Source organism: Dicentrarchus labrax, unplaced genomic scaffold (genome assembly GCF_905237075.1).
Source record: "Dicentrarchus labrax unplaced genomic scaffold, dlabrax2021, whole genome shotgun sequence".
Classification (NCBI taxonomy): domain Eukaryota; kingdom Metazoa; phylum Chordata; class Actinopteri; family Moronidae; genus Dicentrarchus; species Dicentrarchus labrax.
This window is the reverse complement of record NW_026136701.1, coordinates 799,678-820,040: the sequence shown is the minus strand read 5'-3', so window position 1 is coordinate 820,040 and position 20,363 is coordinate 799,678. Positions and strand designations below refer to the sequence as shown.

The 20,363-nt window shown below is 42.5% G+C and overlaps 1 protein-coding gene and 1 long non-coding RNA gene across 8 annotated transcripts in view; both read left to right on the top strand.

The window, feature by feature from the left end:
- si:ch211-207d6.2 (sickle tail protein homolog) overlaps positions 1-20,363 on the top strand; it is a 286,466-nt gene that overhangs the window by 52,571 nt on the left and 213,532 nt on the right. For 6 of the 7 annotated variants that reach the window (XR_007886088.1, XM_051411052.1, XM_051411072.1 and 3 more), the window contains 15 exons: positions 955-1,263; positions 1,993-2,097; positions 2,379-2,416; positions 2,517-2,686; positions 4,215-4,390; positions 10,523-10,659; positions 14,227-14,374; positions 14,463-14,781; positions 15,208-15,378; positions 15,585-15,873; positions 16,056-16,157; positions 17,149-17,377; positions 17,470-17,554; positions 18,428-18,622; positions 18,814-18,900. Coding sequence is in view for 6 of the 7 variants with exons in the window: in XM_051411052.1 (XP_051267012.1) it covers positions 955-1,263; positions 1,993-2,097; positions 2,379-2,416; positions 2,517-2,686; positions 4,215-4,390; positions 10,523-10,659; positions 14,227-14,374; positions 14,463-14,781; positions 15,208-15,378; positions 15,585-15,873; positions 16,056-16,157; positions 17,149-17,377; positions 17,470-17,554; positions 18,428-18,622; positions 18,814-18,900 (2,560 nt within the window). In the remaining variant the exon portion in view is untranslated. The remainder of the gene's footprint in view (positions 1-954; positions 1,264-1,992; positions 2,098-2,378; positions 2,417-2,516; positions 2,687-4,214; positions 4,391-10,522; positions 10,660-14,226; positions 14,375-14,462; positions 14,782-15,207; positions 15,379-15,584; positions 15,874-16,055; positions 16,158-17,148; positions 17,378-17,469; positions 17,555-18,427; positions 18,623-18,813; positions 18,901-20,363) is intronic. The other variant, XM_051411064.1, reaches the window with a different exon arrangement.
- LOC127370322 (uncharacterized) overlaps positions 1-20,363 on the top strand; it is a 130,112-nt gene that overhangs the window by 93,653 nt on the left and 16,096 nt on the right. The window lies entirely within an intron of this gene.

Here is a 20,363-nt window from a genome sequence, read left to right as displayed (position 1 = left end):
GTACCACTTATAGCGTTCCATTTGTCTTTGGGCATTACGAGTCGGAAAGAACATGGACGCCACCAGTGCAGCAACTGTGTTGTTATTGCTTGTGGATCATCTAAACAAGATCAATGTGAAATAATAATATTTTTCTACAGAAACACTAACATTTCAAGTAATTCCGTTATTGCAAGTCTTACACTTCAATAATATTTTCGCCTATTTCAATTTCAACAAGGGCTGTGGCGTTTGTCTCGAGCCACCAGGGGCCACCAGGGGCCACCAGGGGCAGTGGCAGGCTAGTGTTATTGTTAGCTACATTAGCCTATTTAGCAGACCAGCTCGAAAACAAAACTTTACATTGTATTGCACGCACAGCAACACCGTGCAATGCATAAATTGGTGACCGGACTAAAGCAGCAATGTAAACAAGTGTGTAGGAGCATGTAAAATCGACATTAAAATGACCAACGTAGTACAAATACAAAGAAAATACATCTCAATATTGTATGAATTACCCAACTTTTCCAGTTAGTTCTTCTAAATTCCCATTCATTCCCATAATTTCCTATTCATTCCCATAATTTCCATTAATTTCCATGAAAGTTTCCAAATTGGAATGTTTCCAAAATTCCCCAGCTTATCTTTCCATGGAAAGTTTCCGGAAAATGTCCACCCCTTTGCAACCTTACCAAGGATCAAACTAACAACCTTCCGATTTGGGGACGACTTGCTCAACCTCTGCACCACAGCCGCCCCCTCTTGTGCAGCACTTGTGCTTTTCCTACTTAACAAGTCAAAATGTCTGCTGTGAAAAGGGTCTATTTGATCAGTGACATCAGCTGGAGTAGTGACTGATTGGAATAAAGATGTGCTGACATGTGTGTAGTAGTATCTTTAGGACCCACCACACTGAAGACAGTGTTGATGTATGAATCCATCCATTGTTCCATCTGTTTTCCTACCATCCAGACCGAAGAGCAGGAAGTATGGAGACAGCCAACGTCCTCCACTGGGGACCAAAACCCCGCCCCCTTCCCCTCACAGAGTTAATGAAGTCAAGATGATTGATGGACAGATCATTGGAGGGGTGGGCCTGGTGTCTCCAGAGAGGATGTCCCCGATTCGCCGGTCCCTGCAGCGGGACAGTAACGGGGCCACAGTGGACATTGTAAATAGAAGTGGCTCATCATCCTCTACCTCGTCTGTTTTTGTGGACAGCCCTCTTGGACAACCAGAGAGACTGTTTCAGGGTCCTGTGACTGCCAGCAACACCCAGAGGTGAGCTGAGAGCCAGAGTAATCCTCTTACTTTATTGTAAGTGCCTAATGAGGGGTTCTCTCAATAAAGAACAAGTCCACTGGTTCTTCCTGATATCTTGAGACCTAAAATACGGTCAGACCAAATGCAAAGCAAATTTTTGGCCTGAGTTTTCTTGTGGGATAATTTAAAAATTTGACCTTTAATCTGGTTTACTACAGCAGTATGATCCCAAAATTAACAGATTGTTCTGTGATTTAATTGCAATAAACCGATCAAAAGGATGCTGAACTACATCATGATGCAGATTTGTAAAAAGTCTGAATTCATACTTCGGTCCTCAAGATGACAAGCAAACAGCTTTTAAAATGCTTGTTTTCTGAATAATAGCAGGATTCAAGTAACAGACATATTTTCAGCACTTCCTTGCTTAAGTTTGATGTGACCACCTCCATGGCTTGCAGCAGTCTGGTTGAGAAAAAAGTGAATATATATCCACTTTTTAACTTCAAAAGTTTAAAAAATAAACTTCAAGCTCTCTTCTTGCCATATGGCTCTAGATGAGAGCAGAATCCAGTGTGACTATGGGTGTTAACCATATTTCCAAATTTGCCCCAGTTGCATCGCCCAATTCGTTTCCATCCGAACATATCTCATACTGTATATTAATACGTTTGTGAATTGCATACAGTGGACTTAAAGAGCTGAATATGAAACATGATATGATTTTTATATATTATTTTTTTCCAGTGAGAGAATGAAAGCCATGGAGGAGCAGATAGCCAGTTTAGCAGGACTGGTGCACCATGCTCTGTCTATGGGATCAGATGTTCCAGGAGTCAAGGACACTGTCAGGTCAGTAACATCTGCCTTTATCCCTTTAACCCAACAGCAGCTTGTACCACAGCAACAATTAATCTGAGCACATAGAATATATTCATTTAGATTCATCCACAGTATGTGTACTCAACAATGGTATGTAAACTCATTCATACAACTGAACCACAAAATAATTCAGTAGACACACAGTAGAATAGACCTTTACTGGACATTTCAGGTAATAATCATTTATTTATTTCTGTGTAAGCCCAGGCTAAACCAAGCATGGCTTATTATGTAACTGTGTGTCATTTCAGTGAGCCTGCTGGACGCAAACTTTTCAACAACAGACCTGGTGAGATATTTTCAACAGATGGTGACATGACCTGCTACAACATACTTAAGTCGCTTTAAAAATGATGATAACCTTAAAATCCCCTTCCTTTGACCTTAAGGAGTGTCCACTGATGCGCAGAACCCTGCTGCTTTGACAGACCAATTCATCCCTACCCCCTTGGCTCTTCAGGCTCCTCCCTCTGACAGCGGGATGCAGCAGAGCTTGATGTTAGCGAAGAAGAGTGTGTGTGAGCTGCGGCTGCAACTCAACCAACTGAGACACTTACAGGTGACCTGTGTACTCAACTAATTATAGTCAGTGCAACATAAATAATAACAATTAAAGCTACAAACAGTGTTGAACTCAGTGTCAGGGCATGCCTCAGTCGTGTTGTGTGCGAGCACATCATTTGTAAACCAGAGCCATACAAGGCTTGCTTCCTATTCCAGTAGGTGGTGCTATGACTATAATTGAATATGTGCATGTAGATATCTTCAGGGTGGGACTTATCAAACATGAAGTTTGTGGCTGATTGGACCATGCACAGTGAAGTTACTTCTTTTATAGGTGAAACAGCTAAATTTGTCACCACATGCATAATAATCATTTAGGTCTTAAGATTACACTGACCCAATTTGAAGTTCAATTCAATTCAGTTCAATTTTATTTGTAGAGCGCCAATTCATAACAGAAGTTATCTCAAGACACTTTTCAAATAGAGCAGGTCTAGACCGAACTCTTTGTAACATTATTTACAGAAACCCAACAGTACCACCATGAGCAAGCACTTGGCGACAAGGGCAAGGAAAAACTGCCTGTTAAAAGGCAGAAACCTAGGACAGATCCTTCGGCTCTAGGTGGGTGGTCGTCTGCCTCGACCAGTTCGGGTGAGAGAGAGAGAGAGAAGAGAGAGAGAGACAGAGAGAGAGAGAGAGAGACAGACAGACAGACAGACAGGTGCACAGCAACAACAGTATTGGCAATGGCAATCTAGCAGGACCATGGCAGGAGGCTCCACCAGGATCGATAAGAACCTGTGAGACGAGAAAGCACAAGAACTCCGGGGAAGAAGTGAAGTTAGTAACATGCATTAATGGAACATGAATGAGTGCAGAAAGAGAGAGGAAGAGAGGAGCTCAGTGCACCATGGGAAATCCCCCGATAGTCTAGGCCTATAGCAGCATAACTAAGGGATGGTTCAGGACTCACCTGATCCAGCCCTAACTATAAGCTTTATCAAAGAGGAATGTCTTAAGCCTACTCTTGAATGTGGAGAGGGTGTCTGTCTCCCGAACCACAACTGGAAGCTGGTTCCACAGGAGAGGAGCTTGGTAACTGAAGGCTCTGGCTCCTGTTCTACTTTTAGAGACTATAGGAACCACAAGTAGCCCAGCATTCAGAGAACATAGTGTTCTAGAGGGGTAATAGGGTACTATGAGCTCTTTAAGATATGAAGGGGCTGACCATGAAGAGCTTTATAGGTGAGGAGGAGGATTTTAAATTCTATTCTACATTTTACAGGGAGCCAGTGCAGAGAAGCTAGTACAGGAGAGATGTGATCTCTTTTTCTAGTTCCTGTCAGTACTCGTGCTGCAGCGTTCTGAATTAATTGGAGCGTTTTAATGGACTTATTGGGGCAACCTGATAATAAAGAGTTGCAGTAATCCAGCCTTGAAGTAACAAATGCATGGATTAGTTTTTCTGCATCTGTCTGTGATAGTATGTGTCTAATTTTTAATTTAATGATTAATTTCAATAGGGCCTAATAATCCTCCTTAGTTGAATCCTAATTCCTGAGTTGTTCCATTTGTTCCAGCTGTCAAACCAGGAGAGTGTGAGTTCGATGCTGCGTATGGCAGGTCAGGAGCTGGTGGTGTTGATATGTGATTGCCTGGCTCAGTCTGAGGAGGTAGCGTACAGAAGAAGAACTGAGATGGAGGAGGAGAGGATCCACTACTTGGCCACAGAGGAGAGAATACTCTCACAGCTCAAGTAAGAGCTTTGAAAACAGTTAATACTAGTGTGTTTACATGTGTAATAGTAAGCTGGTTATGATCAGGTTTTTGGAGTATCCTTTTTTCAGAAACCTGGATATGCTACCTGGACTTTTTTGGAAATGCACAGCAAAATATCAGTTCCATGGAAATGTAAGATGTCAGCTATATTCTTTTGCTGACGCACTCATTCGACCTTTCAGTAGAGGCCATGAATTCTGACATGGTGGTTTAGACTTTTCAACATTTACCCACTCGCTCTGACATCACGCCCCTAATGATGTCGCTGCAGCTGAAGTCAAATCATCAGAGGCGTGCACGGAAACATCTTTACACAGAGAAAATATGAAGAAACATATTGTTAAAAATAGAGCCAGGGGACGGGAAGTGATTTGATCTGGTCTGACGTGGGTTTCCAGAGACATCAGAACTCATTCTCATGTTAGCAAGATACACACTGACCTCACTGCACAGATGATGGTGTCAGCAGACGCCTGATATTTATGAAGCATCATGAGTAGGAGTTTCAAAATGAGCATGATACAATTGTCTCCCCGCACATCATTAACAAAATAGCAGCATATAAAGTAAGCATTATGCATTAATAATGCACTTTTCTCCCAGGAATGATGAGATGAGATTGTTTCACCTGAAGATTCATATTTATGTATGTCCAGAAACAGCTGTACAAAATTGTTTCCAACCAGATTCCATTGACAAAAATTTTAATTTTACTTATATAATATTGTAAAGTTGTAACAATTCATCTGTTCATCTTTCCACTGTTTCAACAATCACCAATTTTGGTTTTGTTTAAATAAATCCTTAATTCACTGACATACATCAGAAAAACAGCAGTTTCAGTCACTCTACTCAGTTGAACATGGACGGACTGACAAGCACTAACCTGCATGTGCGGCCAGGCCGGCTTTGTAAACAAAGCTCAGAGAGGCTTGACGTCATTCTCTGCTCAGGACACCATTACTTTTCACTGGTTCCCATTGGGGTCACAAGGCCTTCTTGATTTTAAGGGTTGTAAAAAGACTTGTACTAAATATTCTTAAAATATACAGTAGGCCTATATCTTAGCATTTCATTTAGTTCTGTGAAGATTACTAAATAGAAACACTGAATTTGTCAAAAAGAAGCCTATTAAAATAAAGAAAATAGATAATACAGACAGAGAATTGTATAAAAGTTCTTAAAAATATAAAGAGAATCCATCCTTCCTGTAATATTAACAGGAAAATATCTGCTCAAAAGTCATCCAAATTGTACATTTTACACAAACTCCCTGCAGTTCTTACCGATCAGCCATAACATTATGACTGCTGACAGGTGAAGTGAATAACACTGATTATCTGGTTATCATGTCACCTGTCAGTGGGTGGGATATATCAGGCAGCAAGGGAACATTTTGTCCTCAAAGTTGATGTTAGAAGCAGGAAAAATGGGCCAAATAGTGATGGCTAGACGACAGAGCATCTCCAAACCTGCAGCTCTTGTGGGGTGTTCCCGGTCTGCAGTGGTCAGTACCTATCAAGCAATGAACTGGCAACAAGAGGTAGAAGGTGGCCTGTTCTGATGAATCACGTTTTGTTTTACATCTTGTGGATGGCCGGGTGCATGTGCGTTGTTTACCTGGATGCACTATGGGAAGAAGGCAAGCCCACGGAGGCAGTGTGATGCTTTCGGTGATGCTCTGCTGGGAAACCTTGGGCTCTGCCATTCATGTATATGTTACTCTGACACTTCCTATGCTTATTACATGTCTGCTCCCTCACATTATCCTGCAGAGAAAACTGCATTAAAAAGATTTGTATCAGTGCAAACTTGCTAATCTTTGCTATACATGCTATACTTGCTATAAATATGTGTGTGTGTGTGTGTGTGTGTGTGTGTGTGTACAAAAGTTCCACCCTTGAGCTTGAGACGGGAGACTTGAATTATGCTGGGAAAGTGTCTTCCTTCTGTCCTTTCCCATGTTTTTTATCCCATATTTAGATCCCATGGCAGGGCATGTGCTTGCTGTTGGAACTGCCTCATGGATCTCTGATAGGTGACATGTTTCTCACACCGCCAGTATAGCAATATAAAGGTTGACTATCGCACATGAATACTATTGGCACTGTAGGTGCTATGAAAATCACAGCATTTGTTCGTACAACAGGGGTTTAAAGGCGCACCAAAGTATATTGGTTCAATCAATTCATTTTGGCTATCAAAATTGATGAATTATCAAAAGATAATAGAAAATGACTTTAATTAGGGACCGAGCCAGCGACCACTGGAGGTCCCTATTGTAATTGCTCGATTTCCCTATTATTATTTTTAGCGCCTTCGACTGCGTTTTTGCCCCCCTGAACATATATGAAAACTCAATTTTATTTGGGAAAGTTGTCAGGCCTGGTGAAAAATGTTATATTCTATGCGTCGCTTTCGGTTTGGCCACTAGGTGGCGCTACTATCATAAAAATGTGTTTAGGCTAATAACTTCTGCATAGTTTGTCACACATTCAAAAAGAATAGAGCCGAATCTCCCCACATAAGCCCCGCCCACTTTCGCCTACAACTTTTTTTTTGCTAGAGCGCAAAATGTCCAAAAACTACTTTTTGGTGTTCTTCCGACACGCTTTTTCCGATTGGCACAAAATTTTTCATGTAGCACCAGGGGACCGTCCTAATAAAAAAAGTAGTCCAAAGAATTTTGATATTTCAAAAAATAAAGACGTTATAAATTTAAGACTTCCTGTAAATTTTTTGTCAAAAAAGGAAAGTGACCATTTCTCCACATTGGCATCTCCAATTGACACCAAACTTGGGTCCATAGTTCCCCATGTCTTCCTTAGGCATCGTGCACAATTTCAGGCCATCACCACTAGGTGGCGCGCTTTAAAATGAAGAAGTTCATCTCTGCAACGGCACGTGATTAAAATGAAACTTGGTAGGATGGTTGCCCATGTCTCCCTGAGGCTCACTAATAAATGTGTCAACAATTCGCCACTAGGTGGCGCTCTGGTAATGGTAAAATACTGTACTTGTATAGCGCCTTTCTAGTCTTCCGACCACTCAAAGCGCTCTTACACTACGTGCCACAATTACCCTTTCACACACATTCACTCAGTGATGGCAAAGTCCATCGAACAGAAACTAACATTCATACACATTCACACACCGATGTACGGCATCAGGAGCAATTTGGGGTTCAATATCTTGCTCAAGGATACTTCGACATGTGGCACCAGGAGCCGGGGATCGAACCCACAACCTTCCCGATTAAGGAACGACCCGCTCTGCCTCTGAGCCACAGCCGCCCGCTCTGGTGGCATGGTAAATCACTGTGCGGAGACCATTATAGTTATGAGTATTAAATTCACAGGGCACGTGTAGACTGGTGCCCGTAGCTCACATACCAAAAATCGTGTTTGTCGTGTTTGTAGCGCCCCCTAAAGGATAAGAAAAAAGCAGCCCCGCCGCCACGTTTCAACGATATGTATGAAACTTGGTAGGCACGTGTAACATGTCGAGACGTACAAAAAAAGCCTCTTGGACCCATACCCCAAACCCCACAGGAAGTCGGCCATTTTGATTTTGATTTTCACTTTCAGCGAACTTTTCGTGTTGAACGAACTCCTCCTAGGGAATTTATCAGATCTGCTTCAAAATTTGTCATTACAGTCAAAAAATGGTGCTGATTAAAAGTTGTGCTATTTACGACATTCCGTCAAACGGCGTGTCCGTGGCGTGGCATCAAAGTCAGCCATTTAAAATTCGGTGCTCATTTTCTGTGTTTATTTGCGTTGTATTTGAACAAACTCCTCCTAGGGAATTTATCGAATCTACTTCAAAATTTGTCAGTACAGTCAAAAAATGGTATTGATTAAAGGTTGTGCTATTTGTGCATGTACATTAAAGGGCGTGTCCGTGGTGTGGCATCAAAGTCAGCCATTTTGAATTCCGTGCTAATTTTCTGTGATTTTTCGCCTTGTATTTGAACGAACTTCTCCTAGGGAATTTATCGGATCAACTTCAAATTTAATTAGCACAATCTAAAGACATTCATGATTAAAAGTCGGCTATTTACGACATTCCGTCAAACGACTGCCCGTGGCGTTGCGTTGAATTTCGACCATTCACCATAACTAGATAGTACTCAACTTCAGTGTACAATGTCCAATCTCCCCTAAACTTCACATATTCTGTAACAGTCCCACCCTGAACACATCCTCACAACTTCAGTGTACATTATCTGATCTCAACGAATCTTCACGTTTGATGAGTCCCGTCCTGAACATGTCTGCATGACAATATTCAGATATAGTGATAGCGCCACCTACTGGCAACAGGAAGTAAGCGCTGCGTGGCGATTTTGAGCTGATTTACGTGAGATTTTCATGTCGTGGTCCGCACGTGTTACGGCGGCACGCGACGCGGCTGCAGCACGCCCAGAGTTGTGTGGAGTGCAAGGTCCCGCCCAACGCTGCTTGCAGCTTTAATTTAAATTAAAGTTCCTTGGGGCACCACCCTTAATTAAGGGAAAAGATAGTCAATAATTGATTGATTCCGTCTCATAAATTACACCAAACTATTTATTCAGAAATCCCATTCATAATTAAATTAAACTATAACCAAAAACACTATTAATAGCAAACAAGTTGAAGGATGTGGAATTCTGCATAGAAGAGGCTGGCATCACCCACTCTTAAATAGGCCAGCATGTATAAACACAAGCATTTATTAAATAAATAATAGAAGCAAGTGTGTGTGTGTGTGTGTGTGTGTGTGTGTGTGTGTATGTGTGCGTGCGCATGGGGGGTTGACCAGATGTTTCAGCTGAGCATGAAACATGTGTTGGTTAGAGACAAAGAACAGGGTTTGATCTCCCTCTCCTCACGTGTGTGCTGAGGTTTAGGCTGAATATGTGTGTGTGTGTGTGTGTTCTTAGATTAACAGTGCCGTTAAAAGGGAGTTAGTTGCATGCAAAGACGGTGTCTGTGTGAAGCACAACATTAAACTAACATTACCCTAGCACTGTCTCAAAGACTATAGTTACTACAGTAACCTGCTTCAATCATATCAACATCATAACAACATAACTTGAATTTAAGTACATAAGTAACATTAACAGTAATTAAACAGTTCTTGCTTAGCCATTAACCCTGTTAAGTTATGTAAGTCTGTCTATGCCCAGTATGTTACCATTGGTCCCAAGAAGGTTTAGGTCCTGATAGACTGCAGCCTCCTACCACAGGGAAGTGTTTCAAAGAGTCTGTGTCCGGGGTGAGAGGGGTCAGCCACTTGGCGGCGCCAAGGAAAAACTTGCTTTTAAGAGGCAGAAACCTCGGACAGAGAGAGAGAGAGCGAGAGCGAGCAAGTAGCAACAACTACACTAATAGTAGTGACTGATGGTGATGATGATGAACATGAAGAAGATGATGATGACGACAATAATTAATAGTAATAATATTATCAGTAATATTGGCAGTGGGAGTCAAGCAGGACCATGGCAGGAGGCTCCACCAGGATCCATGAGAACCTACGAGACGAGAAAGCACAAGAACTCTGGGGAAGAAGTGAAGTTAGTAACATGCATTAATGGGGCATGAATGTGTACAGAAAGAGAGGGAGAGAATAAGAAGAGCGCCGTGCATCATGGGAAATCCCCTGGCAGTCTAGGCCTATAGCAGCATAACCAAGAGATGGTTCAGGACTCACCTGAGCCAGCCCTAACTATAAACTTTATCAAAGAGGAACGTCTTAAGCCTACTCTTAAATGTGGAGAGGGTGTCTGCCTCCTAAACCAAAACTGGAAGCTGGTTCTAAACTGAGAACGATCTGATAGATAGGACTTAAACCAGCTTAAACAGACACATATAAACACACAAATCTGCATTCCACTTAAAATCTCAGCAGAAAATCATAGGTAGAGTATACTGTAGGTACCATTAATTAAAAGTATTAGAATTGTTGTATTATTGTGTCTAAATCTTCATTATCTTAATTTGAGGACCACTAGCAGAACGATGAAATGTATTTAAATTTCCTCTGTTTTGCTCTGCTGATCACATGGTTAACCTTTCTGCGTCTTGACTGTTAACACCACATGCTTGATGTCTTTGTCATCTCTCAGTGAACTGGAGAATTATGTGGACCGTTTGCAAAGAAGCTCCGCCTCTAGTCCCGGCCGGCTATCGATAACTCTGAGGGACGTGGAGGAGGGAGCAGTCAACCTCCGGAGAGTTGGAGAAGCTGTGGCCATCCTTAAAGGTCGATGGATTTGGGTTGTGTCAAGACAGGACTGAATCCAATTGTATCTCTCTTTATTGGCAGATTGAGGTCTGCAGACTGCAGTTGTGTATTTACTGTTCACATTTGACTGGACTTCTGGACTGTCTACCATAATATACTGTAAAAGCAATAAGATTTTGACAGTAATAATACCTTTTGTTCAGCATTAATTTAGAATGTTTCATGCAAATCAATACTTCAATATTCTCAAGTATGAGAGCTGGCCTTAAACACCCACCAGGAATGAGACAGGAGCAAAACAGTTAAATTGCGATACAAATATGTGAAGATTCCAATTGGTGATATGAAAAATTAAATACAGTTCCAATTCAATTTTATTTGTACAGTAAATTCTTAAAAAGTTATCTCAAGACACTTTTCAAAAAGAGCAGGTCTAGACTGTACTTAATTATTTAGAGAGACCCAACAGTTCCCACCATGAGCAAGACCGTGGCGATGGCAGCAAGGAAAAACGTCCTTTTAAGAGACAGAAACCTCGGGCAGACCCCGGCTCTAGGTGGTGTTAGATAGAGAGGGGGTTAGGGGGGTAAAGGGTTTATGGGTAGTAAAGAGAGAAGGACAGAGACAGAGACAAAGGTGCACAGCAACTATACTAGTAGAAATGACGATAATGACAATAATGAAGATGATGACGACAATGACAATAATAGCCACAACGATGGGGGATGAATAATAATAATAATTAAAGCTGCAAGTAGCGTTGAACGGGCCTTCGCACTCGGCGCGTATCGGGGTGTGCTGTGGCCGCGTCATGTGCTGTCGAGGTGTGCTGCGGCCGCATCACATGCCGTCGTAACACGTGTGGACCAAAACATGAAAATTTCACGTAAATCAGATCAAAGTTGCCATGCAGCGCTTACTTCCTGTTGCCAGTAGGTGGCGCTGTCACTATATTTGAATATGGTCACGTAGACATGTTCAGGGCGGGACTTTTATCAAAAGTGCAAGTTTCATTGAGATTGGACCATGTATGCTAAAGTTATGAAAATGTGTTCAGGGTGAGACTGTTAAAGAATATGTGAAGTTTAGTGGAGATTGGACATTGTACACTGATCTAAAAACATCTGTTTTATGGCGAATCGTCCAATTTTGAAATTGATCCATTATATTCCCTAGGAGGAGTTCATTAACTTCGATGCCACGCCACGGACATGCCCTTTAATGTACATGCAAAAATAGCAAAAGTTTTAATCAGCATTATTTTTTAACTGTACTGACCAGTTTTGATGATGGTCCTATAAATTCCCTGTGAGGAGTTTGTTCAAGTACAATGCACAAAATCACCAAAAATGACCACGAAATTCAAAATGGCCAACTTCCTGTTGGGTTTGGGTTATGGGTCCAAGAGGCTTTTTTGCTTGTCCCATCATGATTCACATGCGTACCAATTTTCATACATGTCGGTCTTACGTGTCTTGGGGGCTGATTCTGGGGAGCGTGGCTAAGCCATTATTCAACGCCCACCTACGGGACTAAGACAACACCTTAGCCTTCACCACGACTGAATGTTGTGCAAAGTTTCATGAGTTTTTGGGCATTTTTAGCCCCCCAAAAAGTGTTCAAATGTTAAAAGAAAAGCAGATTTTCGCCACGTCGCCATGGTAACATGGGTCCACGCAAATTCTTAAGATTCATAAAATGTCATCGTCATTGTCCTAAGGAACTCTTGACAGAATTTCAGCTGGATCTGGTCAATCTGCTGGGAGGTATACATAAAAGTATAAAAATGACATTTCCTTTCACCACTAGGTGGCGCTCTCGCTATTACTGAATATTATCACAAGGACGTGTTCAGGGCGGGACTCTCATGAAACATGTGAAGTTTCATTGAGATCGGATCATGTACGCAGAAGTTATGACAAATCCCTCTTTCATGGCGAGTCGTTGAAATTCCACACCACAGGCACGTCGTTTGGCAGAATGTCGTAAATGGCACAACTTTTAATCGTCAATGTCTTTAGATGGCTGTGTCCAAATCTGAAATCGATCTGATCAATTCCCTAGGGGGAGTTCGTTCAAATACAACGTGTGTAAATCGCAGAAAATGGCAGCTAAATCCAAAATGGACGACTTCCTGTTGGGTTCGGGGTATGGCGCCCACTGGATCTTTTGTTCGTCTGGATAAGATTTACATGTGTACCACTTTTCATACTCATAGGTGAAATGTGCCGTTGGGGATGCTCAATAGGGGGCGCTGTCGAACCATTTTTATGTCCGAGACCCACAGAATATCAAATTTTTCACCAGGCCTGACCACTTTGCCAAATAAAATTGACTTTTCATATGTTCAGTGGGGCAAAAATGCAGTCGAAGAGGTGAAAAATAGGGACCTCCCAGGGGACCCTGGCTCGGTCTCTAATATAAATAATAGTCAGGACTCACCTGATCCAGCCCTAACTATAAGCTTTATCAATGAGGAACGTCTTAAGCCTACTCTTGAATGTGGAGAGGGTGTCTGCCTCCCGAACCACAACTGGAAGCTGGTTCCACAGGAGAGGAGCTTGGTAACTGAAGGCTCTGGCTCCTGTTCTACTTTTAGAGACTATAGGAACCACAAGTAGCCCAGCATTGAGAGAACGCAATGTTCTAGTGGGGTAATAGGGTACTATGAGCTCTTTAAGATATGAAGGGGCCTGACCATGAAGAGCTTTATAGGTGAGGAGGAGGATTTTAAATAATATTCTACATTATACAGGGAGCCAGTGCAGAGAAGCTAGTACAGGAGAGATGTGATCTCTTTTTCTAGTTCCTGTCAGTACTCGTGCTGCAGTGTTCTGAATTAATTGGAGCGTTTTAATGGACTTATTGGGGCAAACTGATAATAAAGAGTTGCAGTAATCCAGTATTGAAGTAACAAATGCATGGATTAGTTTTTCTGCATCTGTCTTTGATAGGATGTGTCTAATTTTTGTAATATTACGTAAGTGAAAGAAGGCAGTCCTAGTTGATCCAATCAGTTTCCTAGGATGAGTTTGTAAAAGTACCACGGCAAAAATGGTGCCACAATTGCACACTAAATCTAAAATGGCCAACTTGCTGTTGAGTTGGGGCCATTCTACAGGACGCATAACTCTTCATCACCACCAAATTTTGTGCTGCGTTTCATAACTTTTGGAGCAAGTAGCCCTGCATTCAGAGAATGCAATTCGCTTTGCCTAGTCAGTACTCGTGCCACAGCATTCTGAATCAGTTGTAGCATCTTAATAAATTGTGATATCAATCGTGGTATGAAGGCGCATGCATGACTTAGATGACCTCAGTTTACTTGCCCTGGGCAAGGGTTAATGTCAAGCCCTTTAGAGCCTCATCAGAACCTTGATCTGGACATAATTTGCATCCAGTTATTTTCTAAAATGCTTTATCTGTTCAGGGTTGCAGGATTGGATTGGAAGGTTGCCCTTGGATTTATTTTTAAATAAATATATATTATGATATGTAGAATTAAAAGGTTTACACAGTAAAGTCATTAAAGAGTAGTGATAGTTTTACATTTCATCGTATGTCTACTGTTTGGTTGTCTTCCAGGTGAGTTTCCAGAGCTGCAGGTGAAGATGCGCTCAGTGCTGAGGTTGGAGGTGGAGGCGGTGCGTTTCCTGAAGGAGGAGCCTCATAAGATGGACTCAATGTTAAAGAGGGTCAAAACCTTGACTGAAGCCCTCAGTTCTCTCCGCAGGTACTCAGCAACTTAACTCAAAAGTAAAACAGTAATGTTCTGGAGGAAAATAATCCTGATGTGTGTATGGCCATCTTGTTATCAACAGGTGTGTGTCAGAGTCAACCCCCCCAGCCAGATCGGCCCAGGTGGAGCCTCTAAAGGTCCTGGAAAGAGACCAGGGACCTGTGAAGACCCAGAGCCCCCTGAGCTCGCCAAAACCCCAACCTCGATCCTCAGTCAGGCCTACTCTGCCCACCCCTTCTCTCTCTGAGAATCAGACTGAGGTCAGCCTGGCGGGCTCAGCCTCCCCCATCATGTCTCGCAGAATGAAGAGTACAGCAGCCACAGTGATCCAGCCCTCCCACTGCCACCCCAGCCCCCCTCTGACACCCACCCATGGGCGTGACTCACCCTCTGTGGCCAAGGTACTGCACCAATGATTGGCTGAATGACGTAAAATGACAAAATGTGAGCCTGTTTATATTAACAGGTGTTTTTGTGAACTGTCCGTAGTGTAGAATGCTATATGATACAATTCGATGCGATGTGATTTGTTACGATATAATACGATACTATACACCTGCATTGTTAGTTTACACTGAAATTAATTGTGTATCCCTGGGTAGCACCATTCAATAAATTTGCACATTGATTGAACATTGAATTATACATATGACACACGTAAAAACAGAACACATCAAACATGATGCCGATATATCACATTATATCCTCTGGATTCACTTAGCAGCACACTGATTTTGGTTTAACAACAGAATAGACTGGTGTATAAAATAATTCTTCAGCCTGTTGCATTTGTGATTGTAAATGTTGTGTTGTGTTGCTGTGTTAAGGTGAGCCCTTGCAGCAGAGAGGGCAGCCCTGCTCTGCAGAAGAGACCAGGCCCTCTGCAGTCTGAAAGACTCGGCAGTTCAGCAGGCACAACTGACCAACCTGCACAAACATCAACACAGGAGAGCCATACTGACCAGACAACCATGAAAGACACACAGACCATTACTCAGGTCAGTCTTGCCAGCTGCGCCCTATTGATTGTCCTCATTATTCTTTCTTATTTTTCTCCACTAAAACAGTTTGTTGTTATTGGAGGTATGTAAGGGAGTATTTACTCATCTACTGATGAGATGTCTCCTACATTTTCAGGTTTTTTCATAATTTTAAACAAACCCTGCCAATCATCAATCTGTGTGACTCTCTGTGTCCTTCACAGACTACAGAAAGACAGATCCCAGAAGGCAGTCTGAGTGTAGAACCCAGCTGTATGACCTACTCCAGCACCAGCCAAGCCAACCTGCCAGACTCCATTCAGCCTCTACTTTCCAACTCTAACACTGACTTTGACCAGGCCCTCCAGGAGGCCCAGGACAGCCTGATGAAGTCAATCCCTGATCTGAATGTGTCAGAGACCAGAGAGTGTCCTTCTGATTCATCCTCAGGACAGATACCTTTCACTGCATCAAAGTCAGAGCAGGACACACCTCTGGACTTGACACTGCAAGGTTGACCTGTAGAATCCCTTTTATTAAAAACACATTGGAAGAATGTTCTTCTTATTAATTATATGAGATTTTTTTATCTTTAAAAGTGATTGACATAGTTTTAATATCATAAATAAACTCAAATAGTTAGTCATTTCGTAGAAATGATCTAAGCATGGGTCTGTGATGTGTTTGTGCTGCAGTCTCAGTGGAGCAGCAGATACCTCTGTCTAATACCCAGGAAGACACACCTGACAGTCTGAGAGATGAAATGGACTTCACCCAGTTAAAACTGGCAGACACAGGTATGATACCAGATCAAACAAAGAAAATAAAACACAACTGTATATATAGCTGTTTTATTATTATTATTTACACTATATGCAATATGCAAATATTTGAGCAGCTTTGACTAAAAATCTAAAATGTGCAGACTTAAATATAAATAGTTAGTGAAAAAAGTGTGGCGTAGGTTAGAGTTTAAACCAGTCTTAGTCTGCGGGGGTTGGAGGTACTGGGCGCTGTGGCGTTGTGGAGTCTGATGGCTGATGGTACAAACAAGCTTCCAAACCGCTTTGAGGCTCGGGGCTGGGTCAGTCTGTAGCTGAACGTGCTCCTGAGCTGCCTGAGCTCAGTGTAGAGAGGATGAGAGGGGTTGTTCATGATGGCTTTATCACCAGCTTGCTAAGCTTGTTTGCACCCCCAGTGCCGATGCCTCCCCCCCAACAGACCACCGCAAAGAAGAGGACACTGGTACTACTACTACTACTACTACTACTACTACTACTACTACAGACTGGTAGAACATCTGTAGTAGCCGAGTGCACACATTGAATGACCTGAGCCTCCTCAGAAAGAACAGCCTGCTCTGTCCTTTCCTGTAGAGGGCCAAAGTGTGATCCGTCCAGTCCAGTTTATTGTTGAGTGTCACCCCCAGGAGGTGTGTAAATATTCACATGACCAAATATCTGAAATGGAGTTTTCAGCCAACAGCAGCACTTCAGAGCCATGATACAGCTGAGAAACAGCAAAGCGACTCTGCTCTGACACACACTGACATTGTGGACACAGTTGTTGGCTGCAGTTTATTTGTTTACAGTGGTTCAGTCACTTCCAACACTATGTCAGAAACAGATTTGAACCAGTGTGACAGGGAACAAAACCATATGTTAAAGAGAAATCCACCAAGACCACAATATGTGTGAAATGGATCAGGCTTTTTAACAGATATCTAGATTTGTGTTTTCTTACTCTTAGTAGTAGTATGACAGGACTCTGATGTTTGATTATGTTTAGCTCCAGCAGCACCCTTGCAGCTTCCTGCAGCCACAGGAGAGCCTCCTCCTTCAGCTGCTCCCTCACCTCCTCCACCAGCTGTTCCCTCACCTCCTCCATCAGCTTCTCCAAGCACGGAGCGCAGCAGCCGGCCACAGGTGGAGAAACCCCGTCGCTCCAGTGTGGACAAGGAGATGAAGCAGAGTCCAGACAGGTCCGGCAAGTCTCCTCCCCCTCCTCCTCCACGCAGGTCAGTTAATCACCACCTGCAGACCGGCTCCTTTCTAACGGCTAAAACCTCTAATGCATTTTCATTATTTTTTTTAAATATTTTCTTCCCAGGTTCCATGCTGTCAGCTCAGGTCTTACCACAGGAAGGTCAGGAGAGGTGATTTCAACCTCCAGGAAAGAGCCAGTTGGAGCCCAGGTATGTAATATAATCAACTTTTCGGGGGTAGCCAGCAGTGTCCCAAGTCCTAAGTTGTCTGAAAAAGACTGAAGTGAAATAAACTGATTCTTAAAAAATTTGTTCTTCACAAATTTTGAGACACCTTTTTTCAAATAATACCTCAACATGGTGCTCATTGTTAGAGAGGCTTTAATACAATAGATAATAATATATGGAAGAGAATTTCTCTTTTGCATCTAGTGGTGAAGTTGCAAATTGCACCAATTTGAATACAGCTCAGCTTTCCAAGCCTGTAGGAGAAACTACATTGGCTGTGAAACTCACAAAAAAAACAAAAGGCCCATCTTTCAGGTGATTATACACTAATGAAAACATACTTAATTTCTGACCATAGATCCTCCTAAATTAGGGGTCTTCGAAGTTTTTCAGGCCATGGACCTCTTACCTGATAAGGCACAGAGCAGTGATGTCCTGTTATCGTGCATACAATAATAAGCTATTAAAATAATTAAGTATTGACAGATTCATGTTTTAACTTTAAATGTATGGAATTCATCTTTGCTCATTATTTGATTAATTTATGTTAATAATTTCATATTTCCATTTTTGAAAAATAAAACCTTTAAAAACAAATTTGAAACGATAATTTGGTGCCCCTCTGCAGTGTGGCTAATTAACATTGACTCCTTAAAGTTGTCCAAATTACTCATCTGGTCAACTTGAATTAAGTTGAAGTGACTTTGAAGCCTCCAGGGACATTGATAAAGTTCTTCTTATTGTAGACCTCACAAAATGATGAAACTAAAGGCTTTGCCCCTTCTTAAAAATGACAAAGAAAAAAACGTAGCTCAAATACATTTCCCGCTTTTTATTCCCCCGTTTGTACTTAAGAATGATGATGAGAAAGAGAAAGTGGTGGTTCCTCAACCCAAACCCCCAAGACAGCCCCCAGAGGTCAAACCCAAACCCCAGATGTTTCTGGCCGGTTCCAGCCCAACCCCTGCGACAGCCAGAGCACACAGGGACGAGGAGGAGGAAGAGGAGGAGGAAGAGGAGGAGGACAACAAATTCATGAAAGAGCTCCAGGTATGTTCAGTAATTTGCTGCTTCTTAAAACTTAAGCAGATCAAATACTCTACCAAGAAAGCTACCCGGACCCAGATATGACAGGACTGAGCTGTCTATAGGATCTGTATTCATTGCATACCTGTTCCTCTGACCCAATCCGTCTCTGGGATCTTTACCCTCACCATGGACCCTCTCCCTTTCCCACCCAGGTGTTTCAGAAATGCACAATGAGGGATTTAGGGAGCGTGGTTAAACCCTCAGACTCTGAGCTCCAGAGCAGAGAGAGGGAACCTAAGGTAAAAAGAAAAAAAAAAAACTAACAGCACTAATAATTAATGACTCAGTATCCAAACAGACAAAGTAACAGGCAAAGTACAACTATGTACAGGATGGTTTTATGACTTACTCTGTCAGAAAATGATGATGATGTTGTTATCTACAATGAGTTAAAAATCTGTCTTTGTGCTTGTTTTGTGGTTTGCGGTGAATAGTTTCCTGCTTATAACTCACAACAGCTAGAAATTCTGGATTAACATCATTGAGGTCTTTACAATGACCAAGTTTTCTGCTTTATTTGGTCATTACCTGATCTGATTCATAGGTATAAACAGTTGATAAAACAGAAACAATTATTTATATCACACCCAACAAACATTAACAGTTCAGGTGGAAAAAGTAAATGAATCATTGTATAATATCTGGCTGAACCTCCTTTGGCAGCAGTAAATGGTAATGGTAAATGGACCTGTACTTGTATAGTGCCTTTCTAGTCCTCCGACCACTCAAAGCGCTTTTACACTACGTGCCACATTCACCCTTTCATACACATTCACACAGTGATGACAAAGCCCATCGAACAGAAACTAACTCATTCATACACATTCACATGCACAGCATCGGGAACAATTTGGGGTTCAGTATCTTGCTCAAGGATACTTCAACATGTGACAGGAGGAAAACACCTTAGCAACTTGGAGGGCACAGTGTTCTACATACAGAAGTTAATATAGTCCGTAATGCAGTGGGTCATACTGTCAATGTCAATGCCGTGGGGGCTGCCCAATCTGTTGTCTCAAAGCAGTCTCTGAGCCTAGCACTGGTCTCCTCAGACCACTCTTTCACGGGCCTCTTCTCAGGTGGTTGTTTATTCACCACAGGGGTGTAGTCTGTGATCAGATGGACAAGGTTGTGATCTGAGCGACCAAGCGGGGGGAGGGGGGATGAGGTGTATGCATCCTTGATGTTTGCATACAACAAGTCCAAAGTTTTATTGTCCCTGGTGTGGCATTTCAAGTACTGGGTGAAGGTGGGGAGAGCAGAGGACAGGGAAGCATGGTTGAAGTCACCGGAGATGAGGAGGGATTGGGGGTTCTGGTTTTGAAGCTGGGAGACGACAGTGTGGATCTGATCTGTAGCTGCAGCAGCGACGGCCGAGGGAGGGATGTACACAGTTACTGCAATAACATGTGAAAACTCCCTCGGAAGGTAGTACGGCCACATGCTAACCGCTAACAGCTCCAAGTCTCTGGTGCAGAGTTGCTCCTTAACACTGATGTGTGCTGGGTGGCACCATCTTTCATTCACAAACACAGCGTTTCCTCCTCCCTTTTTCTTACCGCTCTCCGTTGCTTTCCTGTCCGCCCATACAACTTGAAATCCGTCCAGGGTGACGTGTGAGTCAGAACAAAGTTCACTCAGCCACGTCTCTGTGTAGCACATGAGGCTGCATTCCTGGTACTCCCTCTGCAGCCGGGTTAGC